Source organism: Lepidochelys kempii, chromosome 1 (genome assembly GCF_965140285.1).
Source record: "Lepidochelys kempii isolate rLepKem1 chromosome 1, rLepKem1.hap1, whole genome shotgun sequence".
Classification (NCBI taxonomy): domain Eukaryota; kingdom Metazoa; phylum Chordata; order Testudines; family Cheloniidae; genus Lepidochelys; species Lepidochelys kempii.
This window is the reverse complement of record NC_136380.1, coordinates 337,312,830-337,338,335: the sequence shown is the minus strand read 5'-3', so window position 1 is coordinate 337,338,335 and position 25,506 is coordinate 337,312,830. Positions and strand designations below refer to the sequence as shown.

Below are 25,506 nucleotides of genomic sequence, written 5' to 3'. Positions count from 1 at the left end.
TTTACAGTCTGGTTGTGTGCATTATTTTTAAATTTTTCAAAATTATTCCCCTCCATTGCTGACTAATTTAAAACAGAATCCCAGCTAACTTTGAGCTGAGTCCTGGGCCTACAGATGTCAATAGAATCAGGATCTGAGCCCTTAGCTCTTAAGCAGTACATAAACAAAGCAGCATGCTTTGTATCATCTACCAGCATGAAGGAAGTAACACTTGCATAATGTATAGTAATACATATGTATCAGGAAAGCAGATGCCAAATATACACCTAACTTAGTTGTAAAGAAGACTATAGAACTGATGAGAAATTTTATCTTCAATAATAAATGTGACCTAAAGGTATCTTTATAAATAAAAAGTCAGGCTGGAAGTGGCAAAAACCAGCAGTAGCGTTTTTCCAACCGTGCCCACAACTCAAACTCTGCCTACTTGTGAGGCCAAATGAAATGCCATTTACAGCAGATTTTGCAGCACTTCATGATATGATCAAGCTTCTTCTTTACTGTGATCTCTGATCAGCCGTGAGACAGCTAATGAATTACCATCACTAGGTTCCAAGTCATCATCCCATTGAGATAAATGGGGCAAGCTTGCACTTTTCTCAGAAATATATTGTTCTAGGCTGTTTGTAGAGTGAATCAATTTATGGCTATGTCTACCGTGGTAAGTCGACCTACGCTACACAACTCCAGCTACGTGAATAATATAGCTGGAGTTGAGGTACCTTAGGTCGAGTTACCGCAGGGGGTCGATGGGAGAAAATCTCCTGTCAACTTACCTTACTCTTCCTGTTGGGGGTAGAGTAAAGGGGTCAACTGGAGAGCGATCTGCAGTCGATTTGGCGGGTCTATACTAGACCCGCCCTATGTATATACAGTTCAGATTCTGAAGATTATCTAAGGGCTTGTATACATGGCCCCACAGTTCAGACTACAGGGGTGTGAATTGCAACGCACACCAGTGTGCTGCATTGTAACTCCCCAGTGTGAATGCAGTAAGCACAAACTAAAAAGGTATCTAGCATAGACATAGACTAAGAAATATTTTTGGACAGAGTCTGTCCTACATATTTGCACACCACCTAGCACAACAAGACGCAACCTGGTTGAGGTTTTTAGGTGCTACTGCAATATAAATATTTATTTATTTATTTAAATACATTAATAATAATAATAAATAATAATAATAATAAATATTTTAAAAAAGAAACACAAGATTAGGTTCTGGAACACAAGATACAGCTACCAAGGAAAAAGGACTAGTCAACTCAATCCAGCACACTCCTGAAATAGAATTAAATGCTATGGGTAGCAATTGTAATTTAGGGTTTGTCTACACAAACTTTTAGTTTGAAGCAAACTGGGGTGTGAATGAACCCTGCACTAGCCCGCTGCAGACTCATTGTTCCCTGTGGACCCTGCCGCTGTGCATTAACAGGTCATTAGTTCACTTTGATCTAGTCTCATTTCAAAGGTGACTACATCAAACTGAACTAATGACCTGTTAATGTGCAGCAGCAGGGTCCACACAAGGAAGCAAGCGAGTGTGGAGTCAATTCACACCCCAGCTTTCTGCAAATTTAATGTTTGTGAAGACAAGCCCTAAGTCTTCCCAACACTGAATCTTTAAAGCTACATAAAATATTAGTCAGGTTTTGGGTAGTGAGACACTTTGGCCAGGTCTACACTACAGACCTAAATCCGTACAACTACATTGGTATGGGGTGTGAAAAATCCACCCCCTCAAACGACGTAGTTATACCAAGCTCACCCCTGCTGTAGACAGCGCTGTTGATGGGAGAAGCTACCGCCTCTCGGTAAGCTCTCCCATCTGCGTAATAGCGTCTTCACCAAAGCACGACAGCAGCACAGCAACATCGGTGCAGCCGTGCTGCTGTATCGCTGTACATGAAGACGAGCCCTTTGATTACGGAGTAAAAGTTCAGTCGAATTCACCTTTTCTGGTTCATAAGGAGCTCTCTGTGAAGGTCCTGATGATTCCGGGATGATTTCACAGGATTGATTAGTTTCTGAGGTCTAATTAGTTCAGGGTTCTCTTCATCTATGTAGTCTGGTTCAGCCATGATATTTCTTGGAATAAGATATGGATCTTTGAGTTCAGTGTCCTCACTCAAGTTCTCTGTAAAACACAAGGAACAATCACGTTAAAACAACATTTAAAGACCTTTTTTCATAAAGGAATACAGAATTGGTGGCTGTGTCCACACAGCTAAAATATGTTATGTTGGTAACATTTACCTTTTTATATATAGATAGATATAGATACATTTGACAGTAAGTACAGATAAGGCTCTAGAGCAGTTTACTTTAGCTTCTTAATTTTTACTAAAAATCACAGTATTCTTGGGTGGATGGGAGACTGAGGAACAATTTCCTCCTCAAAATTCTTCAGGCTATGGACTTCAATAAACTAGACCTTCTTAGTTATCAAATCTTAACAGGTTTCAGAGTAACAGCCGTGTTAGTCTGTATTCGCAAAAAGAAAAGGAGTACTTGTGGCACCTTAGAGACTAACCAATTTATTTGAGCATGAGCTTTCGTGAGCTACAGCTCACTTCATCGGATGCATGCCGTGGAAACTGCAGCAGACTTTATTTATGCACAGAGAATATGAAAAAATACCTCCTCCCACCCCACTGTCCTGCTGGTAATAGCTTATCTAATAATAGTGATCACTTTAGATAAGCTATTACCAGCAGGACAGTGGGGTGGGAGGAGGTATTTTTTCATATTCTCTGTGCATAAATAAAGTCTGCTGCAGTTTCCACGGCATGCATCCGATGAAGTGAGCTGTAGCTCACGAAAGCTCATGCTCAAATAAATTGGTTAGTCTCTAAGGTGCCACAAGTACTCCTTTTCTTTTTGCAAATCTTAACACTAAGGACTAAGTTCAGCAAAATAACTAAGCACATGCCTAAACTCAAGCATGTGAATTGTCCCATTGTCTTTAATGAGACTTCTCATATGCTTAAGTCTGTTTTGCTTCATTGGGACCTAAGAGCATAACCTCAGTATCTTGTAGTTCTGAAAAAAAAGAAAAATACATTGAGTCCATTAGGATTTCATTTCCCACTACCAGTAACCCCATTTAATAATGACAGTGGAAAATACGATCTCTCTTAAGTACGTCCAGTATTGTAATGCAGCACTACTAACCAACGGAATCATGTGTTTTAACAAATCATTTTACCCTCTTTTTTGTTTGTTGTTACTTAGAAAAAAGAATAATTTAATTTGGAAAATATTTCCCAAAATGCACAATGAGAATTCACATCTTGATCACAGTTAGATTTTGAATAAAACATCCAAACTTTGACCTGGGAACTTTAACAATTAAGGGCCATATTTTTAGCTTGTGTAAATCGGGACAGCTCCAGTGATTTGAGTCAATGAAACTACATTGGATTCACATTTACGTCAAGCTGTAAAAAGCGTATTCTTATCATACATAAATCACAATAAAAGAGAGATTTCTATTAGCAGCTAATCCACAAATAAGTTTTGAAATTATCTGTTTGCAGCATTTAATATCTAGTTACATCTATTAATTACGTTTATTAGCAGTCATACCACACAGAACTCCTGCACCTGAAATTAAACATTTTGAGCCAAATTCTGCCTTCATTTACTATCACGGAGCCCCACCAGTAGAAGGTGGCACACTGGAACTAAACACTCACAGGAGACAACCAACAACTCATTTCAAAGACAAAAAATGCCTCACAGCATGCTGTGTTTCAGAGATAAACTGATATGACGTTGCATAAAAAATACAGACCTCGATCCTCATGGTTGATGGAACAGCTGAACATTGCAGACCTTTTAATATAGAGCTACTGAGAGAAACTCAAAGACCTCTTCGTTTTTTTCCAGAGCGAAAACTGAATCCACGCTTTAACCAAATCTGAACTGTGATCTCCCTTACTTTGTTACTCAGTGGAGTACAAAACCAGCAGTTTCACTCCAGTTAATCATTAGACAGGGACTGTTTACTTATTCCCATATAAAAGAGCTCAGAGCTTGGGTCCCACATCTGTTCTACGGGCCCAATCCAAAGCCTTCTGGAGTCAATGGAAAGAATCCCAAATCCATTGGCTTTAATGACCTTTAGGTCAGGTTTTTTTGTTATGCCAGTAACATTCCCAAAGCATAGAGGTGAGTGTGGTATAGAGGGAGACCACAGATCCAGAGTACTGCCATATTTTTTTCAATGGAATTACTCTGCATTTCTACCTCTGAAATAAATCAGGCCCTTTGGCTTCTCCATTTTAATAATTTATCTGAATCATACAATTTCTTCCCTTACCCATCACACATCAGCTGTGGACTTCACTGGAACTACTCCTGGGAGTACCTGTTCTCCACAGTAAGAGGTTCACTCTAGGCCTTAGCCTGTTAACCCTTCAAGGCAAGGACTTTGTTTTTGTAGGCACGTGCCCTGTGACGAACTCAATAGCCCCCCAATCCTGGTTAGGACCTTTGGGTGCTAATGTAAATATCAGACTTGGCTCAAGACTTGGCTATTATAGGGTTCAAGACATGTCATGAAAATCTTTTATCGACATCAAAAATACAGAGATGTTTAAAAAAAAACAAAACAAAACCCACCACTTCTCCCCATTTTTTAATGCATCTTTATCATCACAGGGTTATCAACATTTTCTCATATGCTGCGACTAACAATTTATCGCATGTCTCTCAGTATATTATCAAGTTGCCACATACAAAATAAAAAGGTACATTTCTGACTGGAAGGACCATACTGTGCACCCCACCATTGGTTTATGCCAGGGTCCATTCTCTTTATTGCAGCCTTTGAACAGGCTCTGCTACACAGCTTTATACCTGTTTGTTTTTAAGGGACAGGACAATTCAGATTCTCTCAGCGTTAACACAAGGTCTGTCAGCTCAAACAGAATCAAATATGTACAATGCAGGCTTATTATAGGTGGAGGGTAAACATATTGTATTTTTAAAAGCATTTATGATCACAAAAATAAACCAGCAACACACTTATTGCCACTTTCACACAGAGATAGCCAATGCAGAATTACCTACAGCAGGTACACCACAACTGTGGGATCATTTTTCTAACACAAGAGCCCCGGGAAATAGAATATGAATCAGTCTCTTTGTCTGGGAATGTTCGATAAAGCATTTTGCAGAACGTAAGTCTACTTTGGAAGGCATCAGAAAGGATCCGTCTGAAATTTCATACGGTTTATTTTAAATATTGCTCAAATACTGTTCTCCATTTCTTTATTAAAAAAATATAAAAAAGATTTATCCACCATTGTAATCTTGATCTTTTGTGTCAGGAATTGAGGTCTCCCTTTGTAAAAAGAACGACTGGTGACAGACTTGAGTTGATAACAGCTTGCTCAGGAGCTGAAAATCTGGCCACAAGGCCCTTTTGGTTTTTAGTTTTGTCTAAAATTTGCCAGGAACTTACCAGTGTTTATTCCAAATTTTTTAAAAGGAGTGAAAACGTAACAAAAATCACAAACAAAGGGCAGCAGAAGGGGGGAGGTGCCCGGTACACACGACATAGCCCTTAGGAAACCACCTGCTCCCTGTCGGTGGTCGGGTGGTCTCAGCTGCCAGACCTGGCTCCCTGCCTGTTTCGCTCCCTGCTGTTGCGGGTGGGGGGCGGGGAAGGAATAGAGGTCCTAGCTCACCAATATTCATGTAGAAGAAAAACAACAAAATCAGTTGTCATAAATATAAAGGGAAGGGTAACCACTTTTCTGTATACAGTGCTATAAAATCCCTCCTGGCCAGAGGCAAAATCCTTTTACCTGTAAAGGGTTAAGAACCTCAGATAACCTGGCTGGCACCTGACCCAAAATGACCAGTGAGGGGACAAGATACTTTCAAATCTGGAGTGGGGGGGGAAAGGCTTTTGTCTGTCTGTGTGATACCTTTGCCGGGAACAGATCAAGGATGCAAGGCCTCCAACTCCTGTAAAGTTAGTAAGTAATCTAGCTAGAAAATGCATTAGGTTTTCTTTGTTTTGGCTTGTGAAATTTGCTGTGCTGGAGGAAATGTGTATTCCTGTTTTTGTGTCTTTTTGTAACTTAAGGTTTTGCCTAAAGGGATTCTCTGTGTTTTGAATCTGACTGCCTGTAAGATTATCTTCCATTCTGATCTTACAGAGTTGTTCTCTTATCTTTTTTTGTTCTTCTAATAAAGTTCTGTTTTTTAAGAATCTGATTGGGGTTTTTGGGTGTTAAAAATCCAAGGCTGGTCTGTGCTCATCTTGTTTATTCTCAAGCCTCCCCAGGAAAGGGGGTGTAAGGGCTTGGGGAGATATTTTGGGGAAACTGGAACTCCAAGTGGTCCTTTCCCTGTTCTTTGTCTAAATCACTAGGTGGTGGCAGCATACTGTTCAAAGACAAGGCGAAGTTTGTGCCTTGGGAAAGTTTTTAACTTAAGCTAATAAAAATAAGCTTAGGGGGATCTTTCACAGAATCATAGAATATCAGGGTTGGAAGGGACCTCAGGAGGTCATCTAGTCCAACCCCCTGCTCAAAGCAGGATCAATCCCCAACTAAATCATCCCAGCCAGGGCTTTGTCAAGCCTGACCTTAAAAATATCTAAGGAAGGAGATTCCACCACCTCCCTAGGTAACAGATTCCAGTGTTTCACCACCCTCCTAGTGAAAAAGTTTTTCCTAATATCCAACCTAAACCTCCCCCACTGCAACTTGACACCATTACTCCTTCTGTCATCAGCTACCACTGAGAACAGTCTAGATCCCTCCTCTTTGGAACCCCCTTTCAGGTAGTTGAAAGCAGCTATCAAATCCCCCCTCATTCTTCTGTTCCGCAGGCTAAACAATCCCAGTTCCTTCAGCCTCTCCTCGTAAGTCATGTGTTCCAGTCCCCAAATCATTTTTGTTGCCCTCCGCTGGACTCTTTCCAATTTTCCCACATCCTTCTTGTAGTGTGGGACCCAGAACTGGACACAGTACTCCAGATGAGGCCTCACCAATGTCGAATAGAGGGGAACGATCACGTCCCTCGATCTGCTGGCAATTCCCCTACTTATACATCCCAAAATGCCATTGGCCTTCTTGGCAACAAGGGCACACTGTTGACTCATATACAGCTTCTCGTCCACTGTTACCCCTAGGTCCTTTTCTGCAGAACTGCTGCCGAGCCATTCGGTCCCTAGTCTGTAGCGGTGCATGGGATTCTTCCGTCCTAAGTGCAGGACTCTGCACTTATCCTTGTTGAACCTCATCAGATTTCTTTTGGCCCAATCCTCCAATTTGTTTAGGTCCCTCTGTATCCTATCCCTACCCTCCAGTGTATCTACCTCTCCTCCCAGTTTAGTGTCACCTGCAAACTTGCTGAGGGTGCAATCCACACCATCCTCCGGATCATTTATGAAGATATTGAACAAACCGGCCCCAGGACCGACCCCTGGGGCACTCCACTTGATATCAGCTGCCAACTAGACATGGAGCCATTGATCACTACCCGTTGAGCCCGAAATCTAGCCAGCTTTCTATCCACATTATAGTCCATTCATCCAGCCCATACTTCAACTTGCTGGCAAGAATACTGTGGGAGACCGTGTCAAAAGCTTTGCTAAAGTCAAGGAACAACACATCCACCGCTTTCCCCTCATCCACAGAGCCAGTTATCTCGTCAAAGGCAATTAGATTAGTCAGGCATGACTTGCCCTTGGTGAATGCATGCTGACTGTTCCTGATCACTTTCCTCTCCTCTAAGTGCTTCAGAATTGATTCCTGGAGGACCTGCTCCATGATTTTTCCAGGGACTGAGGTGAGGCTGACTGGCCTGTAGTTCCCAGGATCCTCCTTCTTCCCTTTTTTAAAGATGGGCACTAGATTAGCCTTTTTCCAGTCGTCCGGGACTTCCCCGGATCGCCATGAGTTTTCAAAGATAATGGCCAATGGCTCTGCAATCACAGCCGCCAATTCCTTCAGCACTCTCGGATGCAACTCGTCCGGCCCCATGGACTTGTGCATGTCCAGCTTTTCTAAATAGTCCCGAACCACTTCTTTCTCCACAGAGGGCTGGTCACCTCCTCCCCATGCTGTGCTGCCCAGTGCAGTAGTCTGCGAGCTGAACTTGTTCGTGAAGAGAGAGGCAAAAAAAGTATTGAGTACATTAGCTTTTTCCACATCCTTTGTCACTAGGTTGCCTCCCTCATTCAGTAAGGGGCCCACACTTTCCTTGACTTTCTTCTTGTTGCTAACATACCTGAAGAAACCCTTCTTGTTACTCTTAACATCTCTTGCTAGCTGCAACTCCAGGTGTGATTTGGCCTTCCTGATTTCACTCCTGCATCCCCGAGCAATATTTTTGTACTCTTCCCTCGTCATTTGTCCAATCTTCCACTTCTTGTAAGCTTTTTTGTGTTCAAGATCAGCAAGGATTTCACTGTTAAGCCAAGCTAGTCGCCTGCCATATTTGCTATTCTTTCTACACATTGGGATGGTTTGTCCCTGTAACCTCAATGAGGATTCTTTAAAATACAGCCAGCTCTCCTGGACTCCTTTCCCCCTCATGTTATTCTCCCAGGGGATCCTGCCCATCAGTTCCCGGAGGGAGTCAAAGTCTGCTTTTCTGAAGTCCAGGGTCCGTATTCTGCTGCTCTCCTTTCTTCCCTGTGTCAGGATCCTGAACTCGACCATCTCATGGTCACTGCCTCCCAGGTTCCCATCCACTTTAGCTTCCCCTACTAATTCTTCCCAGTTTGTGAGCAGCAGATCAAGAAGAGCTCTGCCCCTAGTTGGTTCCTCCAGCACTTGCACCAGGAAATTGTCCCTACCCTTTCCAAAGAGTTCCTGGATTGTCTGTGCACCGCTGTATTACTCTCCCAGCAGATATCAGGGTGATTGAAGTCTCCCATGAGAACCAGGGCCTGCGATCTAGTAACTTCCGTTAGTTGCCGGAAGAAAGCCTCGTCCCCACATCTGTACCCTAGAGTTCAGAGTGGGGAAGGAACCCTGACACTAGTAAAGCCCAAATACTGACTTTTTCAAAACACACACATTTTTTGGAGAAGAACTAGTAAATACCAAAAACAAAGGACCTTAGCTCCAGCTGGGATTTCCAACTGGACATAAGGAAGCGAGACACCCAACTCCCATTCAAGTCATTCCCTTTGGTGCCTTTGCAAAATCCCAGCCTTAATCACAAACTGTGGGCCCAATCCTGCATTTCCCTACACAATGATTATTAATATTAATTATTTGTACTATCATAGCGCCTAGGAGCCACAGCCATGGACTAGGAACCCATTGTGCGAGGTGCTGTATGAACATGGAACAAAAAGTCAGTCCCTATGCCAAAGAGGTTACAATCTAAGTAAATAAATAATCAGTGACAATATTTGAGCAGAACTAACATGATTTCCATTCATACATTCACAATGTATTATCCCCATTTCACACATGGAAAAACTGAGGCACAGAAGCAATTTGCCCAATGTCACACAGCTACACAGTGGCAGAACTGGGAGTAGAACCAAACTCTGGCTCAGATGAATTCAGACTACTCCCACATTGATAAAATCCTTTCTCAAGTCACAACATGCACACAATTAATGTCCCAACAAAAATGCCTCCATTGCACAACATTAGATTAAATGTTCACCAAACACTTATCTACAGCATGTAAACTAGTCAGTAAATACACTTGCTCAGTTTAGAAATGTACCAGTACTACATACAGTAATCATTTCCTTTTCCTACTGCTTTTCAACCTAATACACTCTCTCTCCCCTGAACAAGTAGCAAAAACAGATTTCAGTTACTTTTCCCATATTGTTCGTTTTACTTGAATATTCTTAGTTGTAGGGCAGGCGGGTCTTCTCGATGACACCAATATATAACACTTTAGATCTCACTGGAAGCAATGAAAGGGGTTTTTTTGTTTCGTTTTTTTCCTCTCACTAGGTTTTTTGTCCTTAAAAAGTTTAAGTACACATAACTGTCTTTGTCTGCATTAGCTTGTAAAAGACTGAGCCATTGTCTGGGGCCATACAATTCTCACTGACTGCACATGCCATTTACCAGTAGTGGAAAAGCAGAACTGAATATGGAATCTTGCTAATATGCAGATTACTAAAGGCAAATTCCTAGACATAGAGGGCTTGAGTATTTTACCAGACAACAGCCAGAGGACTAAACTTATTAGCCAAAAATTAATACCCTGGTAACAAAGCATAGCCTACCACCAGTATGTGGTGAAGGGAGGAAAGTGCTCTGTTCTTGTTAGTTTCCCAGCTGTCCATGGAATTCTGAACAGCAGCAATAAAAACTGCCAAGACACTGATCAGTTTTCATATTGTTGCAATTATTTCCCAGGTGAGTGCCAACAGTTTCTTTAAAATATGTAAAATTCCCTATTTAAGAAGAAAATAAATTGCAGTTTCTAGTCCTCAGGATTGCGAAAATACCTTCCATAAGTGAAGTGAATGTAAAAGGATGCAGCATTATCTTCCTGAGTCTACACACAGGTGCCTCTGCTGCTACAAATAGCTTTGTCAAGCTGCAGCAAAATGAAAACCGAATAGCGCCCTGTCAGTTTTCACTGCTGCTATTCAGAACCCTAATGGGCAGCAGTGAAACTTACGAAGAATCATGTTAAACATTTTGGGTTGGTATTTTCTTGAGGGATGGTTTGGATATAGAGAAGCTAGGGCCTAACATAAAAAATTTCCCAAGCCCTGTTCTTGAGGGATATAGAAAAGCAGCTTAGGTCCTAAAGACCTTTTGTCTTTTATACAAAAGTCTCTGAAGCAAAGAGAGTCCTTGTACAAAGCTAGTATTTGGATATCCCAGATAGGTGTCATGGCTTCAGTTCTGTAGCAGTACTGTGTGGGTTTTGGTACAAAGAATTAAAACACAAATATTTTGTTTTGCAAGCATTTGAGAGGCTCCACTAAATTTCTGTTAGCAGTATTTAAATCTACTGCGGGTGCATAGTTCACTTCACTATACTATTGGTACCTTAATTCAAGGCTAAGAAACCTTTTATACAGATGTTGGACATGTTTGGCTGAGTTTGAAACTCTGGGCCAAAGCAGTAGCATATTAGTTTTCTCAGTGTATTTTGTAACAAGTTGCCCCAGTAGCAACATAAAAGCACTTATCTGCTGCGTCTAGTACTGCAGACGGGGGTTTGGCAGAATTCAATTTTATTTTTTTTTTATAATTCCGACAGATAAATATATCAATGTTTATTTTTAAGGGTTTTTTTTAGATGTTTATTGACGTTTTCAAAATAGTGGGAAATTATGGGGGCATCAGACAATGGGGGAATTAGACAATGGTTATTTAATAACAGCAGATGTTGAGATTCAAAAAGTTAAAGTTTTATAACCATTAAAGCACAAATTGTCAATGACATGTCAAAATATACAAAGTAAATATCCTTAAATCACACTCTAATAAATTCTCAAACAGCATTTTTCTTACTTTTCCTATCTCTAAATTTCTATCATCATCAATGGAAATATTTTTTCATTGGTGTGTGTGTATGTGTGTGCAGTGAAATTGATGTTTATTGATATTTACTGATAAAAATCTAATTCTTCCAAGTCTATGTATACAAGTAGATTCACATGAATTTTGTATGTACCTCTTATTTACCATGGGTGTATTCTAGATCAATTTAATATGCCATACTAAACAGAAACAAAAAAGTTTTGACTTTTCAAACATAGCAGCGTGGATATTTGGGTATCCAAATAGCCAAGGAAAATGTCTACCTCATACTAAAGCCATATGCTAAAATGATCCAATCAGCTACAAATTTTATATTTTCAGAGGTATGAAAGCTACTTTCAGAGTCATTCAAAGCTATCCTATCAGCACTTCAGTAAATCAGAAGTCAGGACCAGATCCTGCCTGTTTCCATTGAACTCAATGGGAGTTTTGCCAATAAATTGAGCAGAATCAGAAGCGATCCATTGATCTTTATTATTTTATACATGCAGATAGAACACTATGGTCTGAGAACTTACAAACTGAATTGTGGAGAGACTATCCATAAATACACTCCAGTGTACATTTTTGGTTTTAAATGTTCTTCATATTACACATTTTATTGTGTTTACACTAGGATTTTTTGGCTAGGTCTACCGATGTTAGCAACAGTGCGAGCATTAGCATAAAAAGGGCTACAGGTCGCCACTAGCATTTTTAACAGCGTCATCTGACCCTTCTCCAAGGCAGGTCTTTATAACATGGCAGCTGCAGGAGTCTTCACTACACTAGTGTTCCTACTGGTTCTTGCAACAATGGGAAATGTATGCCAAAACACCCTAGTGGTCACAAGCCCCTTGGGAAGTCTCAATATTTTGCTTTAATTGCTTTACAGTGGAAAACACCTTAAATGTGGTGTTTTCCTAACAGAACTAATATAGAATTTGAATTTCAAAATTTTCTTGAGAGAACAAAAACACCATAAATGTATGCATATGGAGCATTTACACATTTCAAATTGTGCACACAATTATCTTCAGCTGTGAAAGCAGAGGCAGAGTTGAGGCCCCTTTAAAAAAAAAAAAATCAAGGCCTATACATATATATATATCAATAAATAATAAACTTATCCAGGCCTCAGAGGGTTACACTGAAGCAAGCAACTAGGACTATTCACTTAATTTTTAGTTTTTGCCTAGATAAACTTTGAAATTAATCTTGCCCAGAAGCGTTCACTCAATCGCTTAATGTCTCCGGACATGAAATTTTATTCTTTAAAGAGCTTGAACATCTGTTCTGAGCATACTATAACCCATCAAACACTATTTTTGAAAGGCTTACATTTTTAGATCTTTAAAACTACTGCATAGACTTGTGGTTTGTAACAAGTAACCCTAAAGCAGTCTTTTAGGAGAAATATGATTCCACTCTCACTTTCTGCTTTCCAGGGGCATTAGAATGAAAATACTTCAGCATGCCTCTGATCAGAAGTTACATAACTAGCGCAGCCTTGCACAGCCACGCTTGGGTGGAAAAGGCTGCTTAAATCCATGCTGCACAAGTTTTCCCACTTCCCTTCCGAACTGTGCACATTGTTCGCGTGTATCAACTAAGCACCACTATAATTTTTTTTTTAAAATATCTGTTCATGAGGAATGCAAGAGATCCCAGATAAGGAATGTTCATATTAACTCCCCTTTAAGAACTAACTCTCCAGTTACTGTTCGTTCTCTTTCTAATCTAGGGAAAGAGTTCTCATACTTTACCCACCTGGGATCCCAAAACCAGCCGTGATTTATTAGCCTGACTCTTAATCCAAGAATCCTTTGGGGGTCCCATGGGATTATGGGATTTAGGTCAAGGCAAGAATCAGACATTTGTTTTGGGGGAGGGGAGGGTGGGTGGTGCTGGCAAGAGGCGGGTTCTGGTGCTGCTGGCTGGGAGCTGTGGTAGAGAGAGGTAAATGATGTGTCAGTGCCCGATCGTGCTCTTGTTCTAGGCATGTGCCATTTAAAGATGGCAAGAATTTTGGCTCTAGATTATAAAAGGCAAGGGTCAGGGACCTTGTGGCCATTACCTGTCCCTATGGCAGACACAAGGAATACATAAGGCATACCATAGGGATACACCTATGGCAGTACATAAATGATAAACATATTGTAGTGATTGTTTTAATATTCTCATAGTAATACACTACCACATATGCTATTTACACCAGATAAAGGGCACACTTTTGGCACAGGTCTAGGAATCTGGAGACCTGGCTTCTGTTCCTGGCTCCAGCACAGACTTCCTAGGTGACCTTGAGCAAATCACAGAACCTCTGCGTGTCTCCATTTTTCCATCTGCAAAATGGGGATAATTTAGCTATCTCCCAGGAGCATTGGAAGCTCAACTTCACTATTGTTTGCAAAGCATTTCAAAACACTCTGATGGAAGGAGCAATCCAAGTATAATGTATTATACAAGGTTGTGTGTGAGTGTTTCAGTGTAAAGCACTAGACTGGTCAAAGATGCTATAACACATGAATGAAAAACAGTTTTCATATGGATGGATATTTTTTTCTGGAAAGCTAAATCCGCTTGTAGCGAGTGGGAAAGAACAAGCAGTACCTATATAGTCCACTGAGTCATTAAGACTGTTAACGTCCTCCTTCCAGAATGCAGTATCACCCTATATGCTTGTACTCCAGAGCAATTTGTGGAAAACTTTTTACCCAGTCTTGGTTGGAGTTAGACACTCCTCCTTCATTGGTTATTTAACAGTTGGCAAGCAGTGGACAGCCCTTGGTAGGAGGAGTTCTACCTTCCCAGTCATTCCACCCAAGATTTGCGCTTACACACCAAACGTAAGTTGGCAAGATAATCAGCTTTCAGCGTATTCATGATTCTATTTGTGGCCAGTTTATAATCTAGGGCAGTGGTTCTCAAACTTTTTTTTTCACAGACCACTTGAAAATTGCTGAGGGTCTCGGCAGACCACTTAATGATATTTCCAAATGTTGTTTGCACCATTAGCTAACTATTGTAAAGCACTTTGGATAAAAGCACTATATAAAGAAAAACATAATACAAAACTTTTTTTGTTCTACAAATAAAAGCACACAACTCATATTTTAATATCAATAGTCTTTCCTTTCTAATGCAATGGATGTGTCCTCTCTCCCCCTCCATGGCAGCCCCCGAGCTGGGGCTTGGGGGGAAGGGGGGTCTCTCCTGCCACAGCAGCCCCCGAGCTGGGGCTGGGGGGGAAAGGGGGGTCTCCCCCTGGCAGCTGCAGCCCTGGAGCTGGAGCAAGTTGCCTCTTTTTCTGGCCGCCGCGGCCCTGCACATCCCAAAATCCCCCCACTGCCCCCTCCCACGTACCCCCTATTTCCCCAAGGTCACCACCTCACCTTACATGAACGTTTTCTCCAGGGTCCAGGCACCTAATTAGTTCACGGCTTCACTAATTAGGTGGGTGGCCCTTCATTCTCTCGTGTGTGGCCACCCAGGCATGCACCTTAGAGGGAACTGTGTGTGAAGCACCTGAATGGAGCTCACGGGCCACAGTTTGAGAACCTCTGATCTAGAATAAGAGATAGTTTATGGTGAATCTAACATCAGGGAAAGGAGGGAAACTGGTACAAGGTGAGCCCAGCAGGGTGGTATATAGAGTTTAAAGTCAGAAGGAGACCGTTACATCGTCTAGTCTGACTTCCTGTGTATCACAAACCATTAATTTTCACCCAGATTCCCCTATATTAAGACCAAAGACTATTTAGTGTTAGAAAGTAAGTGGTTTTCAATGCCAGGGGACAGCAAAGGTAGCAAATCTGGAATATCTGGATCTCTACCATACCCAGAACAGCCCGACATAAAACTTCCCTTAGACGAGTAACCACCTAACTCCTCATCCATGGCATATAGATTTGAAAGCCCTGGTTACTGTGTTGAGAGAAGGCAGTAATAAAGAGCCCATTGTTTTAACATTGTGTTTAAATGCAAATAGTTATGGTTAATTATTGTTAATCTCGTCTCTAAAACAGCTGCAGTCTTTCCCCCTGGAATCGCAAGCTATGTGATAATGGGAGATAGGAAGTATGAACTTGAAAGTTGTGAGCCTGGTAAGTGATGTGAAATTAGGCCAGCCATGCCTGAGACAAACTCCATAACATTATCTTGGAATGTTTTGTTGATTAGAATGGTATTGAATGGGGTTAGCTGGAGACCAGTGTTAAACCTAAGAAATAAGATACTACTAACAGCATTTAATGGATTCATTAATCACCTACCTGCCAAGAGACTACAAACCTGATCCTATTCCCATTGGTGACAACAGCAAGGCTACCAGTGATTTAAGTGGTGCAGGATCCAGTCCTAAGGCTATGTCTACACTACCGCGGTAAGTCGAGATACACTACGCAACTCCAGCTATGTGAATAACGTAGCTGGAGTTGATGTACCTTAGGTCAAGTTACTGCGGGGTCTACACCACAGGGGGTCCCATCGACTTACCTTACTCTTCTCGTTGGGGGTAGAGTACAGGGGTTAACTAGAGAGCGATCTGCTAGATCTACTAGATTCACTAGACCCTATAAATTGACCACCAGTGGATCGATCTCAGAGGGTCAATCCCTGCTGTAGTGTAGACATAGCCTAAGATACTCCAATAATGTTGGGGATTTGGAATCCAGAAAGCAGCAGGCATTGCTAGCTACAACTACTTCTGTTGTGACTTGAGTGGGTATTAAACTAGTTAAACCACTCAAAACCTCCAGGAAATCCAATTAAATATTTAAAGTTTGTTTCCCCAACCCGCTCAAAATACTACAGTGACTGTAACATCAACCGAACACAGATGGAGCAGCCAGAATAGGCAATATCTGCTTAAAGATGTTTGCATTGGAAGGTTTACGGACACCCAAAGGAAGAAGAACAGACTAAACGTGGCAGTGTTTGCTTCTTCAATTGCCACCACATTAGTGCTTCTCGCTTCATATTTATAAGCTAGCATCTCTTTTTCGAACACCACCAGACTCATTCTACATCCCAGTGCTTCCAAGAGAAAAACAATCAGATATATTGAGGGATATGCTGGATAAATGAACCTCCTTGGGTCTGAACAATTCCCAACAGAGCAGTTACACTGAGGAGTGAACCACAGTTCTGTAATCTGCATGGAATAACAATGGGCAGCAACAGACACATGGCTTTGAGAATTTTTACACTTTCCAAAGACACTGGGAAGGGTTGGTGGACAGACGCTGTATTTAGTTCTCCCAAAGGTTTCACACTGTGGCTGCAAGATCCTATGGAAAACTCAGAATTGCTGCTTCAGAGGGTGAAGAGGTGAATTATAAGATATACATAGTTCCATTCCTGCTTAGAATTATAGTTAAAGGAAGCTGCTAGATTAAAATGGTGAAAAGCTGCAGTCACAAATACCATTGTTGAATTGGGGGCAGGGAAGGGAAGAAGGAAGAATATCCCTTCCAGGATGTAATGAGCCAGATTTCCATACTAGAGGAGTTGTTCAAACCGTAGGGTAGACTGAGGTGGAATCAAAGGTGCAGAAGAGAGACTAGCACCATTAATTAATACATATTACAGCAGCACTTGGAGACTCCTGGGGGTCATATTGTGCATGCCAGGCACGGTACATACACATAGTAAGAGACAGGCCCTGCTCCACAGAGCAAATAGTCCAAATTGACAAAATAGATAAAAAGTTGGGGGGGGGGCGGTGGGAAGGTGCAGAAAAGTGAAGAGACTTGCCCATGACCTCTCAGCTGGTCAATGATAATACCACCTAGCTATTATATAGAGCTTTTCATCAGTAGCCCTCAAAACACTTGAGAAAAGATAAGTATCATTAGCTCCATTTTACATATGGGAAAACTGAGGCACAGGGAAGGTATGTGACTTGCCCAAGGTCTCCCCGCATACAACAATGGCACAGCTGGGAACAGAACCCAGCTCTCCTAATTCCCTGTCCAGTGCCCAATCCACTAACCAATGCTGACTCTCAATAGAGACTGACGAGAATCAAATCAGGCTATAAAGGCTCAGGTACACCTTTTGGCTTCGATTTTCTGCCTCTTTAGAAATACGTTTATCAATTTCTCTACGTCCTTTATATTAAGGGTAACACCATGGTCTTGTCAGTGTTCAAACCTATATATGGGACAGCCTTGTGGGGGCGGGGGGGAGGGAAGAGAACATGCTGGGGACAAGGGAACAATCTGATCCTACCCTGGACTTGTTCCAAAGAACGCATGCATACGGATGAACCACATTTGCTTCTGCAGTAATAAAAGAAATATTGTTTAGGGGTATACACACACAATTCATTTTACAGGGATTAAGCAAGATTTACTAAAAATATGTAACCAAGTATATGAAATCTGGTTCTCACTGAAGAGTTATAATGTTAATCTGTGCCTACTGCATCAAATTTGACTTTTAGTAGAATCAGATCATTCAAATTATTGCCTCCTGGGAAATAAACGTGACAGCATAATTTGCATTAATATTGTTCCCCCAAAAAGGAATTAGCAATTCATTAATATGCAGTTCATCATTAATCCATACACAACCCAGAGCAACTGTAAATTTTCTTCAAACCTTAAATTACTTTAAAATATGATTACGGGGCAGGCCGGGGGGGGAAGAAAGGTCAGAATCAGACCTGATTTGTCCCTCATGTAATTCCATTGACATCAACAGTGTTTCATCAGGAATGAATTCAAACACTGGACAGATTATGGCAGAGCCAGATAAATCACATTTTGGGACTACATATGAAGACAGCATACCTAATATAAATTCTAGGCGTTTCAGTATGAAAATCAGAAGTTCAAGGACAGCTTCTTCAGGCTTTACTGTAGTGAACATCAAGAATACTGTCAAACAGTGTCACCCAGTGGTAAAGGACTTCCTACAGACAGTAGCAGAAATTACCTTGGAAAGGAGCAGAAGAAAAAAAACCTTGACAAAGAGGATTTTATGCAAAATAGTTACAACTAAAAAAATTATGGCATTGGAAATCTTACTCATGATCCCAAATCTGGTTTGTTTGGGGTTTGGTTTTTTTTTTTTTACTAAAAAAACCCATGTCCCAGCGGTTCTTCAGTTTAACATACTTCATAATGTCTACTTTATTTAAATAGGGCCCATATTATTTTATTTTATAATACAGGGCAAGATTTTCAACATTGCTAAAAGCATGCACAACTAGGACCAGATTTTGTAAGAGTGCTTAGCACTCGGCAGTTCTTATTAAGAACAAATGGAGTTGGGAAGTACTGAGAGCTTTTAAAAACGTGACCACTTCATTTAGGTGCCTAAACTGAAGCGGGGTTGGGGGCTTGCCCTGCTTCCGCGTGTGCTGTGGCTCCGCCCGGCTCCTGGAAGCAGCGGCATGTCCCTTCTCCGGCTCCTAGGTGTAGGGGCAGCCAGGGAGCTCTGCACGCTGCCCCACCATAAGCACCGCTTCTGCAGCTCCCATTGGCCGAGAACTGCAGGTAATGGGAGCTGCAGCGGCAGCACCTGCGGACAGGGAAGCATGCAGAGCTGCCTGGCTGCACCTCCGCATAGGAGCCGGAGCGGGGACATGCTGCTGCTTCCAGGAGCTGCTTGAGGTAAGCACCGCCTGGAGCCTGCACCCCTGACCCCCTCCCGGGCCCTGACCCCCTGCCCTGATCCTGCTCCCACCTTCCAAACCCCTCGACCCCAGCCCTGATCCTCCTCCTGCACCCCAAACCCCTCATCCTCAGCACCACCCCAGAGTCCTCTCCTCCGGCGCCCCAACCCCCTGCCCCAGCCCTGATCCCCCTCCTGCCTTCCGAACCCCTCAGTCCCAGCCCAGAGCACCCTCCTGCACCCCAAACCCCTCATCCTCAGCACCACCTCAGAGCCCACACCTCCAGCTGGAGCCCTCACCCCCTCACACACCACAACCCCAATTTTGTGAGCATTCACGGCCCACCATACGATTTCCATACCCAGATGTGGCCCTCAGGCCAAAAAGTTTGTCCACCACTGCACTAGAAGAATTCCATAAAACTAGATTTATTCAAAACTGGAGGGGGGGAGGGGGAATGGAATAAAAGAAATGGTGGCTTAACATACCAAGGTTTAGTCCTGCCATCAGCCAGACACACACTCGTCCTTAGAGACAGAAAAGAAACTAAAATTTTACATTCCCAAACTGCAAGTCTTGGCTCTGGCCTCATTATCAAAGATCCATCCCCATGCTGTGTTCAAAGACAGAGAGACTCGCTCTCCTGCCCCAACCTGTTTTATTAAGTCTTTGTTTTCTGAGATATTGTTAGGCATGGCACTCTTAAAAAATTAAGGTTTCAGAGTAGCAGCAGTGTTAGTCTGTATTCGCAAAAAGAACAGGAGTACTTGTGGCACCTTAGAGACTAACAAATTTATTTGAGCATAAGCTTTCGTGAGCTACAGCTCACTTCATCGGATGCATTCAGTGGAATTCAATGCATCCGATGAAGTGAGCTGTAGCTCACGAAAGCTTATGCTCAAATAAATTTGTGAGTCTCTAAGGTGCCACAAATACTCCTTTTCTTTTTAAAAAATTAAGTACATAAAGCAAAAGAGAATCGAATACAAAGAGGAGGAGGAGGGTTTGCGGGAGATGGCAGTATATAAGGGACCAATAATAGTTATACTAATAAGACATCATGTGACAGCATCGTCTTATAAGTGGAGCGAGAGACAGAAAGAAGGGGGTCAAGCAGATCCTAGGGCTCACCACAGCAAAGGCACAGTGCCCTGTAGATTTAAACTGCAACAGTGGGATCCCTGACAGGTGGGGTGAGCACAGATACTAGTCACAGCAAGGCTCAGGGAAATATCTTAATAAAGCTAGGGCCTATGCCATTAGGGGAATAAGGACAGTCAGGATGAATAAGTCTGCAAAGCTTGTAAACAGTAGTTATATGAGGTGGCAAGATACAGTAGAGATGCCTGCGTGCACTAGTGCATTTACTGAGGGCTTGTCTACACTACCGGCCAGATCGACGGGCAGCGATCAATCCAGCAGGGGTCGATTTAACGTGTCTAGTATATACACGATAAATCAACTGCCCATCGCTCTAGCGTAGACTCTGGTACTCCACCTCAACGAGAAGTGCAAGGGGAATCGATGGGAGAGCATGCCCCGTCGACACACCGCAGTGAAGACACCATGGTAAGTAGATTTAAGTACGTCGACTTCAGCTACGTTATTCACGTAGCTGAAGTTGCGTAACTTAGATTGATCCCCCCTGTAGTGTAGACCAGCCCTGAGAGTCAAAAGATGCATTTTTAAAATTTTGTCTAGCAGCAGGAATGGCTCCAAAACCAGAAATTAACAGAGAACAGTATCCTCAAGATAGATCAGTTTCCAAGCTACCAGCCTTGACAGATATGGCCCTTTTTCTGCTCTATGTATACTTACAATGAGCAGATCCCATCACAGCCTCACAAATCAGGAAGCAAAGACACCAGAGCAAGACTAAGCAGCAGCCAGCCTACAGGAGATACAGGCAACGGAGACTGCACCTCCCCCCAGACAGAGGGGCATCGTTTTCTAAAGAAATGCATCTCTGACCAAACAACCTGTAGATCTTTTCCTCACAAAGTTGAGCATCCTTTGGACCTTTAATCTCCCTTTCACAGAGGAGTCAGAATGGCATGATTTTAAAATAAAAACCAAACATATGCAGAAAGCTTTGCACACACAGATAAAATGTATCCTCCAGGAGCACAGATTAGAAGCTACATGAATGTTGGTCTCCTTTCAGGATGTAGTGTGCAAAACTGGAAGCTGCTTTTCATTAGAGATAGTTGGAGGGAGAAAAAAGGGGCCACTGCTATAGACTAGTTACAATCTGTGTACCAGAGGACAGCTGAGATAGCTTGGGGGTGAGAAGGCATGTAAGGGAATATTAGAGTTATCATTCCCCCACACAGTTTTTCTGCTGTCAAGCCCCTGGAGACCAAGGGATCAGGGCAGTAATCCAGAGACTGTCCACCCTCAAACATTCAGGGGGTGTCCAGCAGCCCCCTTGGAAGTGGCAGAACCCTCCCCCCGCCCCCCACATCCTCCTTTCCTGGAGCCCTCAAGCGATGGCTCACTTGAGCTCTGCTCTGAAGAGGTGAACTTAAAAGCTACTCTTTGTCTACCTCTGCTCCAACTGGGCCAGCCAATTCTGGGATTTTAAGTTCCCCCCCAGTGCACTTGGGGGGCTTTCAGCACATTACACACATGACCTAATCAATCTTCACGCTCTTCCTCCAAGGAAAAAAGCATCACAGTCCTCTCAATCTTATAGAAAAAGATACTGAGGCACGGAGAGGTTAGGCGACTTCAAGGCCACACACCGAGCCCTGGGCAAAGACAGGAATGGGATGTGGGAGGTCTTGGGCTCCTAGCCTCCTGCTGACTAGCCAGACTGCAGCAGCAGCAAGGAAATCAGCACCCAGGTCAGTGTCTGGTTCTTTGCTCGTCAGACTGGGAGGTATAATTCCCAGTGGGGGTAGACATACACATGCTAGCTCTGCTTGAGCTAGCACCTAAAAATAGCAGTGTGACTGGAGGGGCACAGGCAGCAGCTCAGGCTAGCTGCCAAAGAGCATTCTGCCTGACCCCCTGGGCACATACAGGGGTGGCTAGCCACACTTTGCTGTTTTAGGAGCTAGCTCGAACGCAGCTAGCATGTGTACGTCTACTCAAACTGGGAATGACACCTCCCAGCTGCTGTGCGGAGGTACCCTAAAGCAGTGATTCTCAACCTTTCCAGACTACCATACCCCTTTTAGGAGTCTGATTTGTCTTGCGTACCCCAAGTTTCACCTCACTTAAAAACTTCTTGCTTACAAAATCAGACATAAAAATACACACAAAAAAGGGTCACAGCCCACTATTACTGAACACTATAAAATAAATCAATCGGAATATAAATATTGTACTTACATTTCAGTGTACCATAGATAAAGCAGTATAAACAAGTCATTGTCTGGAGGAAATTTCAGTTTGGACTGACTTCACTAGTGATTTTTTTATGTAACCTGTTGTAAAACTAGGCAAATATCTAGATGAGTTGATGTACCCCCTGGAAAACTTCTGTGTACTCCTGGTTGAGAACCACTGCCCTAAAGCACTCAAATATGGCCAGCCAACACAACAAATGGCTCTGAAAGAGGTTACAGCCGGCTCTTCTACAGCCTACACTCAGGACAGAGGAAAAGAGAAGGGGAATCTGAAGAAACCCTTCTTCACTTCCATTCACCTTACATTAGAGTCCCCTTACAAACACTGTCTCTGTGCCCCAGATTATCTTTAAGGCAGACAGGCTGAAAAGATGTCCCTATCTCAGATTTTGACAATAGCTGCCTAATTAATAGGATAAATACCTATTCATTTGTAACAGTAACGACCAGTTGCCAGCTGTACCACTTCATTTCTGAAGTCATCTCTGATCTTTACTCACCAGATGAATAGGCAACTCAGTGGGCTGTCTGTTAGGCCCAGCTTCTGCTACCCTCAAGGAGAAACCTGCAAGCCAACAGATATCCCTGCTCCCCAGCCTGGCAGCAAGCAGCTGCTAAGGAGGTATGGGGAGAGTTACCATATTGAGGCCACCTGGAATGAGACCGCAGTGTTACCTTCCAGTTACTTGTAGGAGGTAGGAAGAAAGGGAGAGGAAGAACCTGTAACCTGATGCCTGCACTCTTTTAATGGTAAAAACAGCCCATTTGTTTTTTAAAAAAGCAAGGGGATGATAATGCAGAAAGAAAGGGTTGACACATTTAATTAAGATCCTGTAACAAATTCATTTCACCCCCTGAAATGAATCTCATCTGAAATGAATCCTCATCTAAATTCCTCATCCTCTGAAGCTCTTCTTATGGAGCCCTCTCTTTCTTTACCAAACAGAGGCACTATGGACTTCCTCTCAGAGCCTAAAACAACTGTATTCATACTATTGTTCATGGACCACTGGTGATCTGCAGAGCCTAAGCTGACAGCCCCTGTTTAGGTGGATAGTCACAAGATACCGGCCCCTCCCTTAATGCAGTTTAGCATCTGGAAAAGAACTAACCATATACATTAAGGCAGGGATTTTCAGAGATGGCCCAACTCTGCTTCCCTTGAAATCAATGGTAAAACTTTCATCGACTTCACTGGGATCAGAGATCGGCCATTGCTCAGAGATTTAGAAATCCCACTCTAAATACTTCCTGGCTCATAATTTTTCACATAAGCAATTGCTGTAGATGCCACAGGGATATTACACAATTTTGAAAGAGAGGGAACTGGTCCTTGCAATCAAGACAGAGTGGATGTGGTCTATGAAATTGTGAATGGAAGAGGAAACTGAGTCACACCTTTCTCTCTGCAGATGTAGCTCACCCTGTGAAATCCCTGGCCTAAAACATTCTTCAGCTATTGAAGTTGCTCCATGATCCTGAAATGCAAGCAGAGTAATTTTAAAGAGTGTATGCGGGGGTAGTTCTTTACTCTTTGTCAAATTCCTGGCCTAGTACCAATCCTATTAATCCAAATAAGAGGAACTAGTTCTCCCCAGTCCCTGCAAACATTTCCACTAAAATTGCTCAAGTTCCAATCATCTTTCTACTTGCAGTATCAACAGTTTCCCAACCCATTTACTTAAAGGTATTGTAACAGCACCAAGCAACAATGAATTGCCAAACAGAAACTTAACACTTCCCTTTTAGGTCAGACTCAGACACTTCATTTGACCAGGTTTTAAAATTTACTTGCAAAGTAAACGGCCTGCAGCGCCGAGGAAAGGGCACACGTTCCATGAATTAAGTAACTTTTATAAAATTGGATCTGTACATTCCAGTAGATACAACCACACAAATTCTATCATGTGGCTAGCGTGTGGCCTAGTAATTAGAGTGTAGGGCCAAGAGTCGAGAGAGAGAGATTCTACTCTACGATACCACAGACTTGCTTTGTGACTCTGGGCAAGTCACTGAGCTCTGTTTTCTAAAAGCGTCCATTAATTTTGCGTGCTTCAATTTTTGGGTGCCCAACATGAGACACTAAGTTGGGCACCTTAAAATTGAGATAGCAAAAAATAGTGGTCACTTTTGAAAATACAGGCCTCAAACTCTTTGAGCTCAATTGCCCTATTTATAAAATGGGACCACCACTCCCTTCCTTATAGGAGCAGTGAAGCCTACTTTATTAAAGTGCTTTGAGATCTTAGGATGAAAGCCTCTACAGAAGGCATACAAATTCATTAGAACGATCTTACACTTTATTTTAGGATAAGCAGCACCTTGACTAAACTTCTGGAAGAGATACAGAACAATTTCATTATGAATATCTGTTTTTTTAAACAAGGAATATTATTGCTTCTAAAAACAAATGTTCTGTTCAAAAGGCAAAACCCAAATTCTACTAAACCAGTAAATAATTTTCACTTGTATATTACGTTGGAGAGAAATCGTATTGGTAGTACTGAAAAGCAAGCTAAAAAATAGGGGTTAATAAAATAACAGTGGAAATTTAAGAAAATGGATTGGAATCATCATAATGGCTGTGAAACCTCTTTTCAGTGTTGGAGGAATAAAATACCTTAGTTTTACGGCTTGAAAGCCTGGGGATGCCGATATTTTGCTTTTCATGTACTTTTATGCATTTTCTTTATTTCAGTCATTATAGCACTCTTATTCTTTTCTGATTTTTATTTTTTGTCCACAATTTTTCACGCAGAAATACAAACACATAATAAAAAAAAGATATCCATCAAGCTGCACTAATAAATATATAAATTTAAAGAAAACTCAGCTTCTTAGAGCTTAAGGTCCACATTGAAAAAACCATCAATAAAAGGCCAAAAGCCTGAGGGTTTAAGCCCTTCCTAGTGCATATAGCACTGTCCTCAAGAGTGTCTTAGCAATAACAATCATTTATCAAAAACGGTCCTCCCCTAAAACAGCATGGGCTCTTCAAATGTCTCAAAGCACAAAAGGGAGAAAATACGCCAGTTTCAGACAG

General features: G+C 42.2%; 1 protein-coding gene across 5 annotated transcripts in view; it reads right to left on the bottom strand.

Annotated features, from left to right (window-relative positions):
- The window catches only part of FAM107B (family with sequence similarity 107 member B), an 88,023-nt gene that overhangs the window by 12,050 nt on the left and 50,467 nt on the right, over positions 1-25,506 (bottom strand). For 2 of the 5 annotated variants that reach the window (XM_073328706.2, XM_073328704.2), the window contains one exon: positions 1,954-2,137. In XM_073328706.2, coding sequence (XP_073184807.1) covers positions 1,954-2,081 — 128 coding nt within the window. In that variant the 5' untranslated portion in view covers positions 2,082-2,137. Of the gene's footprint in view, positions 1-1,953; positions 2,138-3,796; positions 3,924-17,720; positions 17,743-18,283; positions 18,429-25,506 lie in introns of those variants that run through there. The other 3 variants (XM_073328701.2, XM_073328703.2, XM_073328702.2) reach the window with 3 other exon arrangements.